Source organism: Ambystoma mexicanum, chromosome 4p (assembly GCF_040938575.1).
Source record: "Ambystoma mexicanum isolate Mex_15411 chromosome 4p, UKY_AmexF1_1, whole genome shotgun sequence".
In the NCBI taxonomy this organism is placed as follows: Eukaryota; Metazoa; Chordata; class Amphibia; order Caudata; family Ambystomatidae; genus Ambystoma; species Ambystoma mexicanum.
Window position 1 is genome coordinate 1189518981 of NC_090927.1, and position 23091 is coordinate 1189542071.

At 46.3% G+C, this 23091-nt stretch overlaps 1 protein-coding gene across 1 annotated transcript in view; it reads left to right on the plus strand.

Moving 5' to 3' along the window:
* ANAPC1 (anaphase promoting complex subunit 1) overlaps positions 1 to 23091 on the plus strand; it is a 2053226-nt gene that overhangs the window by 669186 nt on the left and 1360949 nt on the right. The window contains exon 18 of the mRNA XM_069606837.1: positions 4438 to 4703. Coding sequence (XP_069462938.1) covers positions 4438 to 4703 — 266 coding nt within the window. The remainder of the gene's footprint in view (positions 1 to 4437; positions 4704 to 23091) is intronic.

A 23091-nucleotide genomic window follows, 5' to 3' on the forward strand; every position in this document is an offset into this window, starting at 1 on the left:
AGGGATTTCTAGGAGGTTTTATGCCAGTATGAATGGTGATGTGAACAAAGACACTATAGAAAGGGCTTGGCAACTCGAGATTGACTTTGATGTTTTATTTGGTCTGATTTCCTAGGCCTGACAGCCTGCCTATTATGGTCTTGGAGGGGAATATACCTTTTTGTGGAAATTTCTTGCTGCCAACTTTTCAAAGTGTCTTGGCTCGTAAGCAGATCCCTCATTTCTGGCTAAGTTTGATAATAGCTGGATGTTTCATCGAAAATGTTTGCATCCTTAATGCTGTGGGATTTGACAAAATAGCCAAAGAAGACCAAGAGATTAGACATTTTTCAGACCGGTTATCAGAAGGGCACTGGAACATAGACAAACTGTTTTATTCTCAGCTTGCTCAAAAAAGAAGCCGTGGATCAGTCCAAATAAATATATATTGCTTCTATTGACTTCTCCTTTGCTTTTGACAGTATTGATAGGAATAAGCTATGGCATAAACTCAAAAATTGGGGGTGGCCTACACTTTGGCTAAATAATTGTTGCCCTACATTCTAGTGCTACTATTCAGGTCAGACTTAACAGGCCGGGTTTGTTGGCTGATTAGGGTGCATCCATTAACATGCTCGAACATCTCAACAGCACCTGCCACTTCCTTCACAAACTGGGCTTCTCCAACTTCAAGAAGTCCCAAGTGACTCCTTCACAAATGCACATTGGAATAGATCTGGACTCTTCATCAGGGAAGGCTTTTCCTCGCACAATAAAAGCTCAGCATATCCTTCAGATGGTCATGAAGTTACAGAACAGCCATTATCTGCCGGCCTTTGATTTAATAAGGTTGCTGGGTCTCATGGCATCCTGCATTTTCTTGGTTCCGGATTCCCGACTGAGGATGACTTTACTTCAGTGGGCCCTCAGATCTCAGTGTACTGGGAACAATTTTCTTTTTGCAACTTTCCCTCTATAGATTTCTATGGCGCCCCATTCTTTTTGCCTAGTTTTTGATCCTACCATGAGTTTTTGAAGGGAAGGAAAGCCTTCAGCTTCATTCCCATTTGCTTATTTGTTTTGGGGCAACTGACTAGTTCTTTAGACTATCAGTACTGGGAAACATTGTTTCCCTTTTGCATTCTTGTATTTCTATATTGCACACAGCACCTTACAGTGCAATGGGAATACTTTTGTATCAACCTAATTTCTTACATAAGGGATTTTTGGTTACTTTTATATGTGCCTAAAGACAAGCTGACTGCTTGTTCTTTGGCCATATTGTAGCTTGTCCTTTTTCCTGCCTTCCCAGGTCAGGCAATCTCTTATAAGGTCATACACATGCCTGGGAAAGCCATGGCTTTAGCAGGTGTGTGTGTGTGTGTGTGTGTGTGTGTGTGTGTGTGTGGCTGTGTGTGGCTGTGTGTGGCTGTGTGGCTGTGTGTGTGTGTGGCTGTGTGTGTGGCTGTGTGTGTGGCTGTGGCTGTGTGTGTGTGGCTGTGGCTGTGTGTGTGGCCGTGTGGCCGTGTGGACCAGGAAAGGGAATTGGGAATGTCTAGTCCTATTCCGCATCACTGGTGCCAGTAAGTCTGCTACTGGGGTGGATGAGAAACCAGTAGTCGTCCCTGATTGGACAACTACTGACGGTTTGAATGGTGCAGATCCTTACCATTGGTGGGCTTGGACTTTCTTTCAGCTCCGAGTCTGAATAGGAGGAGGACTCCTGCAGCCATTCTTCAGATCTACGTTGGAGCCAAGAATACCTCAAAGCAGAGCAGCCCGCTGATGAGGATGACTTCTGCAGTGGCCCAGTAACCTCTCCAGTGACCGGCCTGGTGAAGTCCAGTTCATCTGCAAGGTCTCGGAAGACCCTTGTCGGTGCTTCAGCCATTGGACTAGTCGATCAACTAGTTTGTGTCTTCTCGCGGATTCAGAGCCTTCGGGTCAGCTCTCCTGCCAGACGTTCTGCATTCAAGCCTGGAACTTTGGCGGTCGCACGCTTGTGCCACAGGTTTCCTTTCCCCGAATGTTCAGCTTCCTATCATCCAGGGAACCTGTCCTGGAGCAGCTTGGAACTGCTGTCTCCTCGTGTGTTTTGCCTCGCTCGGAGTGAGCTTTCGTGCTCCGCCTTTTATCTGTGTGGGGAAGTGTGATGGAAGTCAGGTGTGTGTAATGATTCGTAATTGCCTGACCTCGGTGTTGGGACATGTCAGGTATACGGCTCTGGTGTTAGTCCGTTCTCGCTCACTGGGAACTGTCCCTGAGAAAGTGTTTGTGTCGTGAAAGGGGCTGGGGGAGTTGAGTTCCTAGATATCCTACCTGGTAGGATGAGGAAAAGGTGTTCTAGAGAAGGGGATACCGCGTCTCGCCGTCCTGTCAATCCGTTGTCATGACCACAGGCTCCAGAACACAAAAACACCAACTAGTGATGGGGGCAATGGGTCACTTGACTCACTATGTCCCTTTGGGACTCCTAAATACAGGGGCCCTGGCTGGACTCAGTCCTGGCACCTTTGGCGCCAGACTTGTATAGAGATGTGAGCAGGAACACTTTATTTCAGTGCAGGAGTGCTTTTATTTTACAAGAACTTTCCAAGTGCTGAAAGCCTTTATTCCAGAGAACATCCCCATGTGCTGACTATTCAAGTGTGGCTCCCTAGGCCTGGTCTTCAGGTGCTGACTCATCAGGTGTGGCAGCAGGTAGGCCAGAGCTACTGGGCGTGGCCAGGAACAAAACTATATAAACCAACCGATCCCTCAAGCAAACGCTTCGCTTTACTTTGCACCTCCGTGCAACGTGATGCTCCCCGCCGCCTGGACCAGCTACCTACATTGTGATCCTGCAACAACAGCATCCTTACCTGGACCCTGGCTCGCTTCTCACGGCAACGCTCCATCTTCTTGGCAGATCCCGAATCGACATTGCAGCACCTGCGCTCTGTCCCACGAAGCTGAAGTCCTGAAACAAGAAAAGAAGACAAGACAAGGTTAGAACTCCCGAAAAACACCCAACCCAGGGTTGCGCCTCATTTAAAACTCAACGCGCACCCTAAGGCACCATTAAAGGCTACTTACCAGCTGTCGGACCATCTCAGCCCCGCTCCTCCGTATTGCCGGCTCCGCTTCTTCTACCGCTGGCACAGCTAAACCATCTGCAAGGGGAGAGAGCAGAGAAGAGACATTACATACAAAGGACAGAGAACGAACTTTACAAATACAATTACAACAGTCGGAAGACAAGTGGGCAAGTGGAAACAAGTGAAACACCTACAGGAGAAGTGGACTAGTCGCATCTGGCCTGGACTTCCACGACAAGGGACCAGTGAAGGAACTCGGTTCCCCTCAACAAGCACCCCTGCCAGAAGCAGCAGGACGGAGAGCTCATCATTCAGCAGGTGAGCCTCAAGAGTAGTGCAACCCCAGGGAAGCCACATCCAGGGAGAAGAGGTCTGGAGAAGGGGTCAGGGACCACAGGCTGCATACTCGTACGACCCCCCTCTTATATTCATGCAGGAACCGCAGTGCTCATCACTGCAGTTCCCCACACAGACACAGAGGGAGGAACAGACAAGAGTAGTTTCATCCCTGGGTGGGCTTCAACCGTGTCCCAACGCCTCAGCAGAGACCAGGTGAGCGTAACCTCTGCACTGGTCCAACCCCAGGAACTGGATCCAAAAGCGATGGCAGTGTCCTGGCCACCTGCATGACAGATCCTCAGGTACTAGCGGGTGTGACACCTTCAGGTTTCTCGCATTAAATACAGTCATAAGTCAATCTAGGCTAAGTAATCCTTCCTAAGCCAAAATCATCCAAATGGCGGCACTTGCTAATGTTTGTTCCGTGACCGGGCTTTGTCAAGGGGTAGCAAAAGAAATCAATACAGTGTAAAGCCTATTCACCTGTCTACTAGTACAGGTAGCTATGTCCTAGATTTCATTGTGATACAGTGTGTATGACATTTTATTGAGTGTTTAACCATCCTGACATCGTTGTTAGCATCTGTAAATTGTGAACTAACAATGAGTTTGCCTTGTCCCTAACTGGTACATTGTTAAATATATACTTATTGCCTCATCATAATAAATGCACTTTGATGCCGCCATCCTCAAAGAGGCCCTGGTCTAACCTAGCAAGGTTCTATATATGAGGACTCTTGGACAAACTGAAAAGTGAAGCACAATAACGCCTAAGTTGCATAGATGACCATTATTTAAAAAGGTTTCTTTATACCATCTGGAATAGCCTACTGTAAAATAACTTTATAATGACACTTTTTTTTCTCAAGGGGGCCCCCCCCTACCAGGACATGGGGTGGCCCCTACTAAACCAGTGCTCTGCAATGTTTCTTCAAAACTTGTGTGCTTACTCCAAAGCAGAGGCACATGGTATTTACAGAAATGCACCACTTCTCCTTTCGAATGCATCCTGCATATCAACTTCTCGTTTGTTTCTCCTCAGGATTGGGCATACCTGCTAAATTCTGACTATCATCGGAATGTGGAGTCGCACTCGCTGGCTCGAGTTTTGCAGCTCGATCCCCTAGAAGACTTGCTGCCCAGAGAGAATTCTGCCTATAGCCTCAGCTTGGACTCTTCCGCTCTTCTCTTCAGCCACGTCCCGGCCATCTTCTATGTGCTGCATCTTACTTATGAAGAGCTGAAGCTTAACTGTCTGATGAGAGAGGGCATGCGCTCTCTGGTTTTGCTGCTGGTTCAGCTGGCAAGGTATTGTTTTTTTCTTTCTGCACCTTCAGTACTTTATTTTATAGCAAATTTGTTGATTGTAATCGTTTACATTTTTAATTGATGTGTACAGTCACACCTTTGGATCTTGTGTTGATTGTAACTTTTTATGCTTCTTTTGGGGAGGTTTTTGAAAAGCTAGAAGGTTTCATAATACCAATCCAATAGTGTGTGCTCTGGGTGTTTACCACGGCAGGCTAAAGCACATTAATCAGTAATGCAGCATAGCAGCTTGGTTCAATGTTATGCGTAGAGTAGAATTTTAAGGTAAAATTAGGCTATCGCAAGCACACAATATAATGAACTACACAAGATATAGATACAATTTAGTATAAGTTTCACGTAGTAACCACAGTTTAAATTAATACTAAAGGTAAATAAGAATTTAATCAAAAGCAAAACCTAACCCACTCGTAAAACCAGTGGAAAATACAATGACAGTAAGGGGAAAAGCTATACATTTTGGAAGGTTCACTAGAAGGAAGTAGACGGCATGCTCCCTCCGGAAAACCCTTAAAGGAAAAAGATATCAAAGAAATAAAATATACTATTACCTAGTCTGGGGGTCGATGTTGGTGAAAATTAACATGCGTTTCCACACATTTTAATGCAATCCTGCTTGGGTTTTTGAAAGGGCTTGTGCAGGATTTCCCAGCCCATCTATTGTCACAGTCCACATTTATAATAATTTTATTGTGAATTAGTCCAAAATCTGAACTTTACACAAATAATACATCCAATAACTTAATACATACAATCACAGCTTCAAAATAGAATCATGTGGGTAACGCAAAAATAGGAGGAGAAATAAACTGAAACATGAAAACATAAAAACATGCAACATAAAAGTGTGGCACATATAATACAATCAAATAATAGTGCTAGGAGATGCTGAACCAACTACTCCACCAACCATCAAGATGGTAGTAACATTATTAATCTTGTTCCACTCCAGGCTCTATGGCATTTGGCTGCTTTGATAGAAAACCTTGAATGTTAGTCCATATCCTGAATAGTGCCAACTGAGTCCCAATAGAATCTGAGTTTAAGCAGTAATCCCAGAAGGGCTGTCCCATAATATAATCGTAATTACATACCAGTCGACCTAGCAGACACACATACAGTGGGCCCAATCGGGAGCACTGTGCTAAAACGTGCCTAGCAGTATCAAGGTTATCCCCGTCCCACAGATGCAACAACACCTATCTTTAGGCAGGATGCCCAACCGCAGGCCAACAACAGTTAATACTTGTAGCTGGTTATTGCGCAACCTTAGCATAAATTGTCGCACCTCTGGGTCAGGTCAGAGCATCAGTGTGTGTTGGGTCCACATTTATACTGCTAGCTGGCAAGGTGCCTAGGTTTGGGAGTCCTCTTTGAAACTGGGGAATTTGTTTTTGAAGCCCTTTCTCGCCAATTTAGACCTAAAGACTGCCCTGAAGGTTGGTCAGGGCTTTACAAAGGAACCGGTTGCTAGTGAACTGGGTTCTTTTCCCAAAACTTTGGGGGTTCATGCTTTTGCCATGTGTTGAACTAAGCAACTGCAGCTCAGAAGTGATTGGAAAGAGGTGGTTTCTAAGCAGATTATTCCCAGTGGAGCTCAGTCTTTCTGCCACAGTGGGGACTAGTTTCTACAAACCCATAGGAGGCCTTAGTTTTGTGGCATGGCCCCATGACTTCTCAGCTATAGACTCATGTATGTGTTTCCAACTCCCTGAATCACAGTTCATTTAGCCTGGGGTTTAATTTGACCTCCGCTGCGAACTCATATCTGTTGCTCTCTTGTCGGGGTCTCCTGTTTCCGACTCTGTCCATCCAGCTTGTAATTGCTGATATACTTGCTGCTGCTCAAGAATGCCACTCTGCATGATGTTCTCTGAAAATAATCAGGTTTCCCTTTCGGATCTCCTGTGGGTGTGGGCAAGGGGTGTGTGTGTTCCGGGAAAGTCCTCCAAATCTGTGGAGGTTTGTTCTGTTCTTTCCTGGCTGTAAGGGTCCTTGTGCTGAGCATTTCCACCCAAAATAGAACTGCAACTTTCCCTGCTGGTGATGTCTCTACCTCCCTCTGCAATCTCCCATTCTGAGAATGGTAAAACAAACCATTGAAAGATTGCCTCGGTTTGGTACTTATACCCTTCTGGAGGTCTAAACTGCTTGCAGGTCGACATGTGCCAACCTGTTGCTAAGCCCCATAGGTTAATATTGACCCCTTGTTTCTTACAGGCCCATAGATTTAACTTTTGGGCTTTGGTATTGAGGGTGTTTATGAGGCATTGGGGCCTCACTAAGTCTAGTTGGACTTGTGTAAACTTTTTATGATCGCAGGAGACCACTTCTGTACTGTATTCTGAAAAGTTATTCATATTTATACTGTTACCTAGCTGTATATTTTATTTTCATTTCCGATGCACCGCTTTACTTAATGGGGTTTCTTTTTAAATGCTTTGTGTGGGTCCTCCTGTATTGTATAATTTTAAGTGTTTACATTATCTTTAAACTAGCTCAAAACTTCTGGAGTGTTGCCCTGAATGCACTTCCCATTCTACCCCTCGGAGAGTCAATGCATTAAAACACCCTTTAAACTAAGTATACTGGTATATCTGGGTACTAGAAATAGAGCAAACGAGAAATCTCCTTAACTGGCCTCTTCAGTTCTTGGGTTTTTGCCTTTCATTGGCCCAAGAGCGCCTGCAGAGTGACGCTTGTTTAGGGATACTTGGCCACTATTTTAGTCTTTAGAAGGACTCCTGAATAGGGCACTTTCTTTACTATCCTTACTGGTATGTTTTTGTTGTTGAAAGGATTAACTGACCAGTTTCCACTGTGTGCAGTCTGTTATTTTTATGTGGGATTTGAACCTTATTTTGTCTTTAATGGCAGCTGTGTTCCAGCTTTTGCATTTTTGTCCTTAAGGTTGCTCAACCCTTGGGTGGTTTTCTTGGGGTCCTTCTGTTAGATCAGAAAGTAATTTTCTGCCTCTTTGAAATCTTGATTTTGTTTTTGCTTTTTTTTTTTACTGATGGAGACATCAGCTGAGTGTGGGGGAAAGCTGAGAATTTAAATGTTGATGAACTCCCCAGATACCCTGCTGCCTTTCTAGTTAGGAGTTAGTGCTAACTGCCCTGCTTGACAGTGCCTTATTGCCATTAGTGGTATGCACTATGTTCTCCATAGCTCTCCCCTCTGACGTGTTTCCCTTCTGGTATACATAAGCGTGTTTTAGAGCAGACGGTAGTATTCAGTAGTAAGAAAGCCATTGCACCTCGAACTGTGTGAGAATGGAAGTAGCTTGCTCAGCAGGAATTGTAATGTATCATAAAAGGTCTTGCCCTGACCTCCAGATTGCCTTCCCAGGCATGAGAACGTAGCCTCTACCTAGAACTTGTATGCTGGAACCATGAGCGGACACCTGAATCATTGTTGCTTGACAATCTCATGCCATTTGTGACCCTCCCTTTCAATTTAAATGCATGTGTGCTCTCCTGTAAAAAAGATCTGTGCCTGAAGGGAAGGGGGGCTGCTGCGCCGAGTTGTGTTCTGTCGTTGGGTTGCTGTTGGTCCGGTGTATGCTGGTTTTGCTTACTGCTATTGAAGACTTTCACCAATCCACCCAGAGAATCTGTGGTGGTTTCCCATAACATTAGTTTCCCCTGAAAGCTAAAACTGTTTTTTAAATGTGCTGCCTGCAAGGCCTATATGTTAATAGTGCAGGAGCCAACCCCATTGTTTGCCATTTTGTTCCAGAGTGAGGTTCCTCATGCTATAAATATGTTTGCATCGGAGGCTGGTGGAAGCTTTGTATATTGTTTTTGACTGTACAGTTCTGTAGCCATTTTACCTCATTGGTAGCCACTTTCTCCTTGAACATGAGCAAAATGACTAATGGATTCTTAAGCCATGTGACCTAGCCACTTTGTCTTGCGGTGGTTGCGTTGATTTACTGCGAGCAAGGGTATTTTGGCCATAAACTCATGCAAATGTTTTCTCAAGGAGCCACAAAGGTTCCTTTTGTATGAGTGAGATTACGTTCTGTCTGTTTAAGCGTCTCCCAAACATCCTAATCCACATCCATCTGTGTATGCCCACACAAGTGGAGTTCGGATGGCCACCAAAACTTTAACATTTTAATGGTTCATGGATGATTTGAGGGCTGGAGTAGTCCCCAGCCTCGTATATGTATAGTTGCCATAATCCAGTGGCATTCCTTAGAACCTAACTAGAATCCTGTTCTTGTTGCTGAAAAGAGAGATGCTCTCCTGAAGTTCCTTGCTATGGGCCAGAGGTGCTTCCTTCAAATTTCTGTAAGGGAAAACCCTATTCAGGAGTTCAGAAAAAGCCTCTTTTTAGGCTTATGCTCCCTCATGATGGGCCCAAGTGGATCCTCCTTCATGGCAGCCCCTGTGTATCGTGTTGACCTGCTGCTTCCTGTTTCTAGGACAGAGGCGGTTGCCCCTGCTTCTTATTTTTGCAGATTATTTTGCAAATTATTTTTGATGGCTTATATAGTGTAAATAATCCATGCTAATTGGTTAATTGTTATTAGTATTTCACAGTTTCTTTGTCCAATTGATGTTAGTGGCCTAATGCCTTTCTAACTTTTCTATGGTGTATGCATTTCATTATTGTGCTTCACCCCTTATTTAGTTATATTCTATGTTGATCTACAAAACATGATTCACATCAAACGGGCCATATATTACTGCAAAACGAACACTGAATTCCATTTGCTTCATCTTATTCTTGAAATGATTAGCGATAGAGCTAGACTTTTATTCCAATAGGCATGTTCCTTTCGTATTGCCATGCTCCCCATTTAAAGTGCATAGTGCCAGTGCAGACATTATTTTTCCCCATCTATAAAGCGCTAAATGCTCTTGTGCAAAACAATCATATTCTAGACCTGTACAATAGTGAACAAATACATGAGGCTCTTAATAACATTCTTTGCACAAATATTCAAACAACCAATAATCATGCGTGTCAATAAAAGTGGACATCTGTGGTATACCAAAAGCTGTTGGTTTGGCTAAATTGCATATATCAAGTGCTTAGTGCATTTTTAGTACATTTTTAAGAAATCTACCTATAAAGTGCATAGTGCTAGATGCTTTTGCAATACAGACTTTATATTATGTTATATACAATTCAAGAACTGGCTAATTGCAATCAGTATTAATAAACAATGACATCTGTATAAAGCTGTTGGTTTGGCTAAATTGCATATTTTAATTTATGTTTATAGTTCATAAATTAACTTTTACAAATACATATAGTAATACATTGAAACGCAATACACTACAAAACAGTACAGTAATAATAAGTCATCATTACTTTAAAAATCATAATTAATTCCATTTCATTTCGATTAATTACTTTCACTACAATTCAATTCACATATATTTAGACACAGCTCCAAAACCAAGCCATCCAAGTAATCGAGCTTCTTAAAACTCTGTAGGTCTAACCCATGGCCTGGGTATAACCCAGTTTTAAAAGGATTATCACATACGTTCATGCGAGATTCAAAATTGTGCAATATTATGCTATGTTATACAGTGACTCGTCTGTTATTTCAGTTACTCATCAATGGCGAGTCTCGTCACACAAAATTGTCTTTAAGTTTAATCACAATGTAGCTGTGGCCAATATGGTGCTTAGACATTAAGATGCAATTTAATCTGAGTCCATAGCCCAAGCAGAGCTATGTGTACTGATTGGGAGTCCGTATTTTGCCAATAATGCCAAAAGTGGTCCATTTTTAGTAGCATTGTACTGGCTAACACACTGTCCCAACAAACACATGTAGTTTGGCCCCAGTTTCACACACTGTAAGGATGTGGCTGGGGGGCGGGGAAGGGGGAGATCCATCTTTGCCGGATCTTTACAAATGCAACAAATTTGCATCGCTCTTGGGATTTGTAGATAGTTCCCCCGCAATGCAGGAGAGGGAGTTCGTTTACTCTCATACTTAATATAAACCTGCAAACCTGTGGGCTTGGGCATTTTAATAGCTAGTGCTGGCTTTGCAGATAGTTATGGTGAACCCTCAACACGTATTATTAATTTTGCAGGCTTTCCAAATGGTTATAATTGCTTATCAAATCTCATAGGGCCATCTTCTTAAATATGGTCTTTAGCGTGGTAAAACTGGTTTCACACTCATAGTCGGACTTCCTGTTAATAGAGTGAAAACACTAATCCTTGAGAGATTGGTAATCCCTTGTTCTTGTTTTAACAGGGGGCATAGTCTCAGTACTCTGTCCCAATATCCCTAATAGGGGGCATTCAGGCTTCAATCTGGATTATATATACAGGAGGCCCCAAATTGTCATTAACTGAGATCTTCGTGATAGCAACCCCACCTCCAGCCTCAAGTAGGCCATTGGGGTTTGTGAGGGTAAAGCTAAAATGAGAGATTCCTCCAGAACCCACCCACATCCCCAGATCTAACCATGCAATATCACCCATGGCTAGAGCCTCCAGGCCGTATAAAATTGTCAGGACAAAGCTCTGCTTGTAGAGTTTAATGGTACCTTCCATTGAGAACTCTGCGGTACATTTGGAAAACTGGCTTACAGCGTAGGTCAGCTGTCGGGCCTTACGCTTTTTTGATTCAATGATATTATCGTACCTGCCTGTGGCTGCCAACTCTACACCCAAGTATGTGTAACTCGCCACATACTCGATGGGTTCTAATTCTGACTCCAATCTTACCAGTGTAACTCCCCCCCCCCTACCCCCCTAATGACAATCCTCTTCATTTTGATGGCAAGATCATTTTCCCGCATATATTGAATCAATTCCTTAAATGTACCCCTGACACCCCACAATTGTAGGTTCCATGTGGACCAGGTCATCTGCATACAAGATGCTGCGTATAAGGGTATCTCCTATCTTGATCGAACAACCCCTCTTGGAGATTACTGCATGTGGGAGGTCTCACAAAGGTTAAACAGGGGGGCAAGATTACAACCCTGCTTGACCCCCCCCCTGTTGATATTAAGTGATAGGGCTCCTGTGTTGGTGTGCAATGTAACAAGGATATACAAAATCCATTCAGGGCATCCTAGAGTTGTCAATTTTTTGCCACAGAATTACCTGGTTAACCGAGTCAAGGGCTGAGCTGAAATCTACAAAAATGAGGTACAGTGCTGGGTTACCCCTCGCCGTGGCCTCCTCCATCAGCTTGTCAATGGTCCTCATATGTGTAATACTGCACCCTGGTCTACAGCCATTCTGTGTCGGATTTAGGATGTTACAACTCGTGACCCACTTTTGCATGGCAGTCAAGACAAATGTGGCAAATAACTTTCCCGTCACGTCCAGGAGAGAGAGTAGCCTATAGTTTTATGGCCTCTGTCCCCTTTCTTGTAGAAGGGGAGAAATATTGCTTGCTGCCATGTATCTGGCACCATACTGTGTCTGCAGACTCGATCATACAACTTCTCCAGAATCTTGGACCATGCAGCAGGGTTTCCCTTTAGGACTATGTTTGACAAACCATTTGGCCCAGAGGCTCTCGAGAACAAATTTTCATGTGACAGTGACCCACTCCCCAGTTGTCCAACGAGCTCTGGATGGTTGGTCTTAAGGATGACTACTCATTTATCTACGGAAACAGGATTAATGGTTTGTCGTTTAGGATCCCCCTTGGCTGTTGGTGACTGCCAGATTAAACTGGGATCCTTGAATCATAGGGTGATGAACATAGTTTGCACTGCATGGTTGTTCCGGAGGCCCTCCAGCTAATCCAGTTCCTTTGGTTTTAATACTCTGTAACCTAGCATCCACCTCTCCCTGCCTTCCCCCTGTGAGTTTAGCACCTCAAATGTTGCGTCGCATCAATCTCTTTGCACCTCTGATTTCAATCTCAAAAACCCGACTAGATTGGACGCTATGGATAGCCATATACTTGTGGGGGGAGTACCCCAATTTACCAGACTAATGACTGCAGTCGTCCCCCCCCCCATTATATTTACATCGGTAGCCCCGAAGAGCTGGAGGTCATGTTTTAAAAGTCTATGAGCCGCTCTAGAGGCCTAGTTAACATTCCCGGTTGTCCAACCTAGCCTATTTCCTGCTTGGTTTACATCAACCCCACCCGCACCGACCATACACTCAATCAGGTTTGGCAGACACAACATAGTACCAACAGGGAATGGGCACTAAATACTGTACTCCGAATCTCAATGGATTTAACTTTTTCGGGACAGACGTTGCTTGCAAAAAAGTAGCCCAAAGTGGATGATTTTTTTTTAGTCATCTGCCATGTACACTGCCCTGGTTTATCTCCATATGTGCGACCATTTAGCATTATTAGGCCCCATTCTTTTAAGATGTACACCTATTTTGGCCCATTTTTCATGAGAGATATCCATAATCCAGCTCTGCTATTCAGAAACCTTTCGACAGGGGACGTAGTGGACCTTGACTCGGCCGTCAGTCCATCTTGTCTGTCTCTCCGTCATCGGCTCTGGACGTTACGTCAGTCTTTGTATATATACCACGTCACTACGGCCCATGCTTCAGTTCCTTTTTTCTGCAGGCTTGCACACTGCATCAGGAACACGACTCTAGTTTACTTGGCGTTCTTACTGTACTTTGTATGCTTTTTTTCTTCAAAAACCTCGACGCAATGTCATCCCACAGGGTTTCGGGCTTCAATTGATGCCGCAATTGTGAGGCCAAAATATCTGACTGACCCCCATGACGTCTGCCTATGATATCTGGGTGCTAGTCACGACAGAGGCCTGCACATTTTGCGCAGAAATGCAGCCAAAATCCCTGCGTGAGAGGGCCAGAAAACTGGTTTTGGGCCGGCCTGTTGCCAAGTCTCTGCTGCAGTCACTCGTCCAGTCCTCGGAGGCCGAGACTCTGTGGAGCCCCCAACAAAGGGGAATACCGACATTGTATGAAGAACAAGAAACGGTCCCATTCCAGGAGCCATTCCTTGTCTTCCTTGCAGAAGAAGTGGCGCCACCGCCATGGACGTGAGTCCAGCTCATCATCGGAATGAGGTTTGCCTTCGGCAGGGCCGACCATTCAGGAAAAGTGGGAGAGTTTTTAGACCTCTGTTAGAAATGTTTAAGATGCAAGCAGCTGTAGGTGCAGCTCTGGCCCCCGACCAGCAAGCTTTGGCAGCTAAAGCACTGCTCTGTGCTCCCAAGCCTAAGACAGCCACTCCGTCGACATTGTCGGCGTTGAAAGCATCTACAGGTGTTACTCCCATCAGGAGTAAATCGCTGTAAGGCTGATGCTCCTGATGCCCATCGGTTACCAGAGCATCCCTCAGTGCCAAAAGTACCTCTGGCATCAAGTCTTCGGCACAGTCGGCAATGGTTCAATTGTGCCACTGTCGAGATCGGGTTTCTTCGATTCCATTTTCAGAGTCAAGGAACACGATGACCCTGAGGACCCGGTGGACCCCCTTTGCAGGGGGGCCGGCAGCGTTGACTATTTAGAGGATCAGTCCAATTTATTGCCTTTGGCTCAGGGTTTACATGATGCCAGTAGTCTGGAAACTTCAACCAAAACAGCCCAATATCCACGCTAGTGTGAAGTTCAGGGAGCTGATTCACAGGGTAGTTTACACCATGGGGTTGAAGGTGTCCACTACCCCTCTTCAGGGGTATGACCTTACCGACATTCTGGACTAGAGTCCCACAGTCGGGCAAAATATGCCTTTCATCCCAGCCATTGCAGACCGCTTAGACTCCTTATGGCAGCACTCTTGTACCATTCCCCTGTGAATGCCAATTTCACAGGGAAGTATAGGCCGGCAAGAGGAGATCCTTCTTTCCTCGCCACACACCCTTCACCGTAAGGGTTGGTTATACAGGATGCCACTGTTTCCACCAGACCCGTGGCATCCACCTCTAATCTGCCTACGGACAGAGGGGGGGAAAATGTGACGCTTTGGTCAGAAAGGTGTTCACTTCTGGTAACATGGCACTCAAAGCCACTAACGTGGCGTGTGGTTTTGCCAAATACTCATTTGGCTTATAGAAGGCAGTCGAACAAGCTGCTGAATACGTCCCTGAGGGGACCATGCTGGATGGGTTTTTTCAGGTAGTGGAAGATAGGAAGGAGGTAGCCAAACAGTTGTTACAAGGGGGCCTGGATGTTGCAGACTGTGTTGCCAGAGCAATGGGTTCAGCAGTTGTGATGAGACGCCAAGTATATCTTGAAACATCTGGCTTCTCCCCAAATGTCCAAAACAGGCTGCTGGACATGCCTTTTGAAGGGGACCTGCTTTTCGGGCAAAAAGCAGACGAATCCTTGGAGAAATTAAAGGACTCAAAATTGGCTGCTAAATCTTTGGGCCTAGCGGCGCACCCGGCCAAACCTGCCTTCAGCTTTGCCTCCAGGTGCACAGGCTATATATGTTACATGCCCTATGGCAGGCAGGCGCAGTTCCTGCTAGCCAGATGCGCTTCTTGCATCCCGTAAGGGGCAGAGGGCAGCAGTGGCAGGGTCGCCATTGCCCTCTAAGCCGCATTGATTTCCCCTAATAGGATGCACCGGTTGGTGGACGGTTGGCAGGGCATTGGCCGCAGTGACAGGAAATAACTTCCAACGCCTGGCCCCTGCAGTTAGTTTGGTGGGGTTATTGTCTGCCTTTTCTGAAGAGACCTCCAGACAGACCTCCACCTCCCCCGATCCAACTGGGACAGGAACTCTTGGAAGAACTGAGAGCCCTATTGTCAAAGGGTTTCCCTGGAAGTGGTACTTCCCGATCGGAGAGGGTCGGTTTGGTATTCCCGGTATTTCCTGGTGCCCAAGAAGGGAGAAGGTCTTCGTCCCGTCCTGGACCTCAGGGCATTGAACAAGTTCCTGAGGAAGGACACACTTACGATGGTGACATTGAGAGGGTTCTGCACGCTCTCGAACTCAAGGACTGGCTGCTATCGATAGTCCTACAGGACGCTCATTTCCATGTGCCGATACACCAAAAGCACAGGCAGTTCTTAAGGTTCCTCATTGGCGACAAGCACTATCAGTTAAAAGTGCTTCCCTTTTGGTTGACTTTGGTGCCAAGTCTTCACCAAGCTCATGGCAGTAGTTGCGGCTCACCTCAGGAGATCCAGGACAAGTCTTGTCTCATCTGGAAGACATCTGCCTACTACTGCACAGGCTGCGATTCTCCCTCAGCTTAAGTCCCATCTGACGCCAGTTCAGCGGCTCCAGTTAATTTGTGCAGTCCTAGACACCCGGATAAGGAAGGCTTTTCCTTCCAAAGAGAGAGTCAGCAACATCGCGCAGATGGTGCACTTTTTTTTAGAACTATGCCACTCTTCCAGCGGCTTCCTTCCACCACCTCTTGGGCCTCATGTCCTCCTGTATTTTTCCAGTGCCAGAGGCCAGGCTGCGTATGAGAGCTCTTCAGTGGCTCTTGAGGGGCCAATGGTCTGAGTATCTGGGAGCTCTCTCAGATCGCCTTTCAGTGCCCAGCCAAGTAGTTTATGAACTCGGCTGGTGGAACACACGCAGCAATCTATTGGCAGGGGAAAACCCTTCTGTCCTCCTTGGACCCAGGGCCAAGTGGTCACGGATGCATCTCTGAAGTTTGGGGCGCCCACTACGAGGATTTGCAGGTGAGCGGCCTCTGGTCTCCAGCAGAAGCCAAGTGGAATATTAACAGGCTGGTGTTGCAGGCCATCAGGTTAGCCCTGAGGGCCTTTGCCCCATCTCTAATGGAAGCAAGTCCACGTCCTGACAGACAACACAGTGGCCATGCACTACCTCAACAGGTAGGGTGGCATGCACTCCTGCCCACTCTGCACAGGGGCAATTCAGCTGTGGTTCTGGTTGTGAGAGAACCAAATCTCGGTCTCGGCAGTTCATCTGGTGAGAACAGAGAACACCTTGGCAGATGCTGTGAGCAGGCAGAGCACGGTCTCATGAGTGGGAAGTGTTCCAGGCAGTCCTAGAGGAGGTCTTCGCTCTATGGGGTACCCCGGCAGTGTATCTGTTCGCCACGTAGTCCAACAGGAAGTGCAAACTGTTTGCTGGAGTGAATACCCAACGAATGGTGCACTGGGGAACACGTTTCTGGTGGATTTGACCTTGCCTCTCTACTACGCCTCCCCTCATTAGTTGGGTTCTCAGTAGGTTGAAGAGATTTCGAGTAACCATGATCCTGATCGCCCCGGATTGGGCGAGGAGAACATGGTACTCCGATCTCCTGGATCTGACCATCTGTCCGCCTCACCGGTTGCCTTGGCATCCGTATCTCCTAACCGTCTGAGGGTTGAGTGCTCCACCCGACCCCGGATTCCCTCAACCTACATCCATGGCTCTTGAGAGAATGAGATATGATGACTGGGACCTCTGAGGAGGTACTTGAGGTATTGCTGGCTGCATGCAGACCTTCTACTAGATCTCTGTACGCGTGCAGGTGGATAAGATTTGAGGCTTGGTGCAGTGAACGCAAAACTGACCCCATCTCTTACCCCACCACCACAGTAATGGAGTGCTTTCTGTCACTGGCCTCTTTATGCCTTTAGGTTGCCACAGTCAGAGTATTTGGTGGCCCCGTCTGTGTTTGAGATCCCCAGACCAAGGTTCCTTTTTTACTATTCCACTCATGGCCCAGTTCCTGAAGGGCCTTCTAAACAAGTTGCGGCCAACCCCCTTTGTTGTCCCAGATTGGGATCTTAATCTGTTTTTGACCCATTTGATGGTGGCTCCATTTGAGTCTATTTATTCTTGTTCTTTGCAGGTGTTGCCCCTTAGACAGCCGGTTTGATCACTATTACATCTGCCAGGAGGGTTAGCGAAATGCAAGCCTTGTGCTGTAAACCTCCTTTTCTGAAGTTCTTTCATAAGAAAATCTCTCTTAAAGTCAGACTGTTAGGCTAATGGGAGGGTAGAAAGATTTAAACCAGTAGATTCTGTAGAACCGCCAAACCAGAACTACCATCAGCTCAATGTGCATCGTCCAAGGCATAGTGCTTGGCGAAGGTATGCAAGGATGACCAAGTGGCCGCCCGGCAAATATCCCTAACAGGGACCCCTTTCTGGAGGGCCGTAGAGGCTAAGCCCCCCTCAGTGGCTCGATCGCAGGGATGGCCTGCTGCGTGGCCTTTGTCTGCTTTGCCAGGTGTCTTTATCTCCTGGTCATGAACAAAGAGGTGTCAGGGTTTGCGTCACCGGACAGGCTTTTTACACAGGGTGTGCTGTTTGGCCCTCTGTTTTTTGGCTGGATGGTCTGTTTCCATTGTGATTCACGTGCAGACTTGGCGTCCCCTTCTGGCTGGCGAGGACTGAGTCTATCATCCAGGGAAGCAGTGAGCTTACCTAGTTTTTGTATTTCATCCAAAGTAAGCCCGCAGAGTTTTAAAAGGATTTTATGGTGAAATGTAAAACCACAGTAGGGGTATTTCTGGTTTGGTTAGTGAAGCTGCTGTTTTGCGTTGTGCTTTGACTTTCATTGACACTTGGTGTGTTATAAAAACAGATTCAATGATACAGAGATTATGCTGGGTTGGGGGGGTATTGTGCACCTGTGCAACTATGAGCGGCTGATACTGGACTAGCCGGTTCAACAGGTAGCTCTGGTGGTTCCAGGTGTGCACTACTAGACCACCATTGCACTTTGTAATGTGTAACATAAACCTTGTAATGTATAACATTGATGATAACTCCATGCTGGGTTTATGCTAAATTGCATGTATAAAGTGCTTAGTGCATTTTTAGTGCATGTCTAAGAACTCTACCTATAAAGTGCATAGTGCTAGATGCTTTTGAAATACAGACTTTATATTATGTAATATACAGTTAAAGAGCTGGCTAATTACAATCAATGTTAATAAAGATGGACATCTGTATCATACCAAAGCTGGTGGTTTGGCTGGATTACATTTATAAAGTGGTTAACGCCATCTCTAAGAGCTCCAACTATAAAGTGCACAGTGCTATATGTTTCTGAACTTCTGATTCCAGATTACTTAATACACAATTCAAGGGCTAGCTAATTGCAATCAATGTTGCTAGTTCGAGTCCTAAAGGCACAAGATATTTGGTATAATTTAATGGCAAGGCCTCCTAGTTCTTATGAGCTCACCCATTGCATTGCTTTGGATCAGTGTGTCATTGCAGAGACAGACCAAAAAACAAAGTGTCAGTGTCATCGATACATACGTTTTAATTACTTTCCCAAAAATATGTACTGTTCTTCATCCTTGTTCTGACCATTGTGAGTCAGTGTCCTAATCAATGATGTATCTGGATTCAGTTTGTCTAAGTCTTTTTACACGGTCACCTCCCCTAGGGTTATTGGTTATTGTGTCAATGTATATATTTCTGAGGCTTGTGGATCTGCTTAGATCACATGCTCTGCATAGTGTGACATCTAGTGGTAGTTGCGGATTATTACAAGATTTGTTTTCAAAACTCCGAAAAGTACGTCGACTGGGCCTCTTAGTAATACTATCCCTAGTGTGATGTCTACTGTACCCATGGTCCATCACTCATCGAGGTCCCTCGGATTGTTTCTTTCCACCATCATAGTCGGTCGCAAGTTGCGAAGTTCCTTTCTGGCTGATGCCTTTGATTATCTAAAGTTTATTCGTAGATTTTCTTTTTCTATCCATTACCGTGCGCCCGTTGCCGCTGCATCTACTGCTCAACGACCCTTGGCGGACGGCGCCATCATCATCGACCATGCCTGAATGACTCATTGACCAGACACTGGCCTTCACGGGCCTCTTCTGGCCTCGGCCCTTAAAGTAGGGAGAGCGGGCAGAGCTTTCATATAGTTAAATCCCTTTAGAGAATGCCTATTCTGCCACCCTATTTTCCCTTTTGTCACCAAACTGCCCTTTCCACTTTCTATGGAAAATAGCCCTTTTAAATTTTGTTCTTTGTGCAATAGGAAGTTCCCTTGGTAGGATACCCACCGAGTGTGCAACTACTGTCTTCCTAGCGACCACCCAGAAAAGATCTGCAAGTCCTGCAGACTTTTCTGCCCAAAAACAGACTGCTGGACCAAGCGATGGGCGGTTCACGCCATCCAGGCCGAACATGACGGTGGAATCCAGTGAGGGCAGTATCAGCGTCCTTAGTGATGCTGAATGTGACCGATGTTTGTCAGAACTCCATGTGCAGGCCCCCGGCTCTGTGGTGGAGACTACACCTGGCGGCACTAGCGCACACACTTCCAAACACACAACCCATGGCTGACCGTCGGCGAAGTCGAAAACTGTTGAAGCGCACGCGGTGTCCGTGGAGAATGCCTCTAAACCTTCCCTGTCCTCTACGCCATCGCTCACGCCACATAACAGGCCTCCGGAACTGGCATTAAAAGGAGTTTTCGGGCACTGCGCATAGAAAAAGCAAAAGCCCTCCTTTTGCGCACCAAAAAGCATGCAGCGAAAGGTGCATCACCGTCATGGGCATCCCTGCACAGGGATGAGACTAACCAATTTCCGTAGCAAAATTGTGCAATTCCCCTTTAAACTGCACATACACATCTGCAGGGGTAACCACAGCCACTAATGTCAGCCCTGCCCTACGGCACCTTGCCTCAGGTCCTCCTTTTCTCGGCGGGAATGCACCTGCCTGTGTTGGCGCAAGCATTTATTTCCTCGCAATGGTGTCCGCCACCTCCACTTTTCCCCCTCTCTGCGTTTCTCACTATGCGGCCTCCGGCTCCTCGCCATGTCTGTCCTGAGGGGGCTTTAGCAGGTGTGCATACTGAGAGAGCTACATTCTGGCATCAGACCGCCACACTCTTGGGGGGGCTAAGCACTGGTGGAATTCCTGCACAGCGTACAACACCCTTACCCCTCCAGAACATCAAAAGGCATTCATGCACATGTTCAAGGCCACCAAACAGACAAGCAGGGAGGGGAGGGGGGCTCCGTCCTGGGACTTCCTCCATTGATAGTGGTCCATGTGATCCTTAGATCAGCACCTGACCTGAGGACCCCAAGGCTTTCAGTGCTTACACCAGAGGGGTCTACTGACTGTACCGGATCCGGCCTCAAAGGGCCTACTATCTCTGATACCAAACTCAGTTCAAGTGACTACAAAACTCTACTACCACGTACATTCCTCAGGGTGCGCCTATATGCAGTAGACTACAAAGCCAGCGCCTGAGGTCAACAAGTTGCCTCTGGTTTCCTCCAAGATCTGCTCCAGTACTGAGTCTAAACTCCAGAGCCATCCCAGGCCTAAACAGTAAGACTCTGCATCGAACACCAGCATTCTGTGTATTCCGGTCAGAAATAGAACAGCGGTGGCAGCTAAGCAATCGGGCAACACAGTGCCGGCTTTGGATGAGGAGGCCCACTCTTTCCATGGCTTGTCTAATTCCGAATGGGCTACCCAGTCACATAGGCAATCAGTAAATCTGCTCAACCAAGTTCTAGGGAACCTTTATACAAGGGGTGAGCAGCGTCATGTCCAAGTACCTTGGTACACTTCACAGCCCACATCTTCCTGGAGATTTACAGAGGAAGAGGGCTACCCGCCTAGACAGGTCTTACAGGTGGGAGGACCGTTTCAGGACTCTTATGAAATAACAGCAAATGGCAGGCATTCTTAAAAACCTTAGGTGATACCTCGGATGCATCTACAACCTTCCCTGCAGCCATTACCACACTTCAATCTTTGCCACCTTCAGCACTCAAGCAGGTTGTCCCGCCGGCCACAAATCTTCAGCCGATTGAGCCCACCTCGATTCAGAGCCCTCAGACCCTATCACTACTGAAGGAGGTCCATGAGAAGGTGTCTCCAGTTGCCCACACTAATCAACCTCAAGATACCAATGAAGAGGAAGAGGATACTCTGTTCAAAGCACACTCATTCAGTGACCCGAATTGAAGGATTAGCAGAATTCGTCTGAGTTCCTGCACTGCAACAAGAACAGCCCAAAGGGGGTGTCTTGGCAGAGATCTTACCTCTGCGAGCTTCCAATCGCCCTAGCATCCTGCTATAAAAATGTTTTGACTATTCCAAAAATAATGTGGCCAAGGCTTCACTCTACCCCACTGATCAATAAGAGGCTAAACGCTAGGTTTAGACCGCTGCAGAGTAAAACTATGCTTCCAGCTTCACATTACACAACTGCATTTCTCATTGGTAGCAGCATCCTCTGTATTTGCTAAACCATCCACCGCAGCAGCATCAACTGCCCGCTTATCTTACTCAATGCTATCTAGAGAGAACAAGCTACTTGTTGCCAATGGCAAAAAGGTTTACCTAAATACAGGGTTGCTTCTCAGGCAAACCAATTCGATGCAATGTCAGCTGTCAAAACCTGTGGCAAGAAATAGATTTCCGTCCATAGCTACCTACAGACCGTCCAGCGTAGTTCAAGGCTGGAGTAGTTGATCCAAAAATAATAGCAATGGACATGCTGGAGTCTTCAGTTGCTCACATTCACATGGCCAGCCGTGGTGTGTGCTTTGGCACAGGGATGAGGCAATCAGCATGGTTGCACGCCACCACATCTGACATCCAAGAGAGGATTTTAGTTTTACCCTTTGAGGGAACAGAACTTCTCGCTGAACACGAGAGGAATTAACAAAGAAAAAGATCAGTATACAGATGGTTAAGTCTCTGGCAATCCCATCTAAGCCAGCATCTAAGCTGTTCAATCAAACAAAAGCCAGAACGGATCATAGATCAAGATCCTTGGGGTGGGTAGGGGGGGGGGGGGGAGTTTGGAGGCTTTGAAGAGAGAAGGGCCAGGCAGATCGGTCGCTCAGTACACACCGCAGGAAACCACTCCACAACAACATAAGAGGTTTTCCTTTCTTACGTCCTCATCACTGGCCTCAGACCCTAAAACCAGTCAAGGTGGCATCCGGGTCTATGAAACCCCAGTGGGGAGCAGATTAGGTTGGCATGCATGTCCCTCAAGATCTGTGGGGCATATCGGACATTTCTTCAGGTTTTCAACTCCCTCAACTTCCACCGACCTCACCTCCGGCAGATAGGATCTCTAGCGCTACTCAGGGAGATCGCAGTTCTAATTCAAGAATAATCAGTGGAACCAGTTCAATATGCAGACGAGGGTCAAGGGTTCTAATCAAGAATGTTTGTGATTCGGAAGGCCTAAGAGTATTCCTGGACTTGCCAAATGGAACATATCCCTTCCCTTCGAAAAATTCAAAATGGTGATGCATGCGTGCATTGTCAAATCTCTGGGATATCGGATGTGCTCTCTGGACCTGCATGTCCCCATTTGGCATAGTCACTGGATTCAGTGATGGGACGCCATTTTCAATACAGTTCTCCTATTTGGTCTAAATTCAACACCTATCATGTTCACCAAAATAATGAATGCAATTGCAGCTCAGGATAGAGGGGCAATACATATATCCTTACCCGGATGACTGGTTAGTCAGTCAGTTCGCCAGTC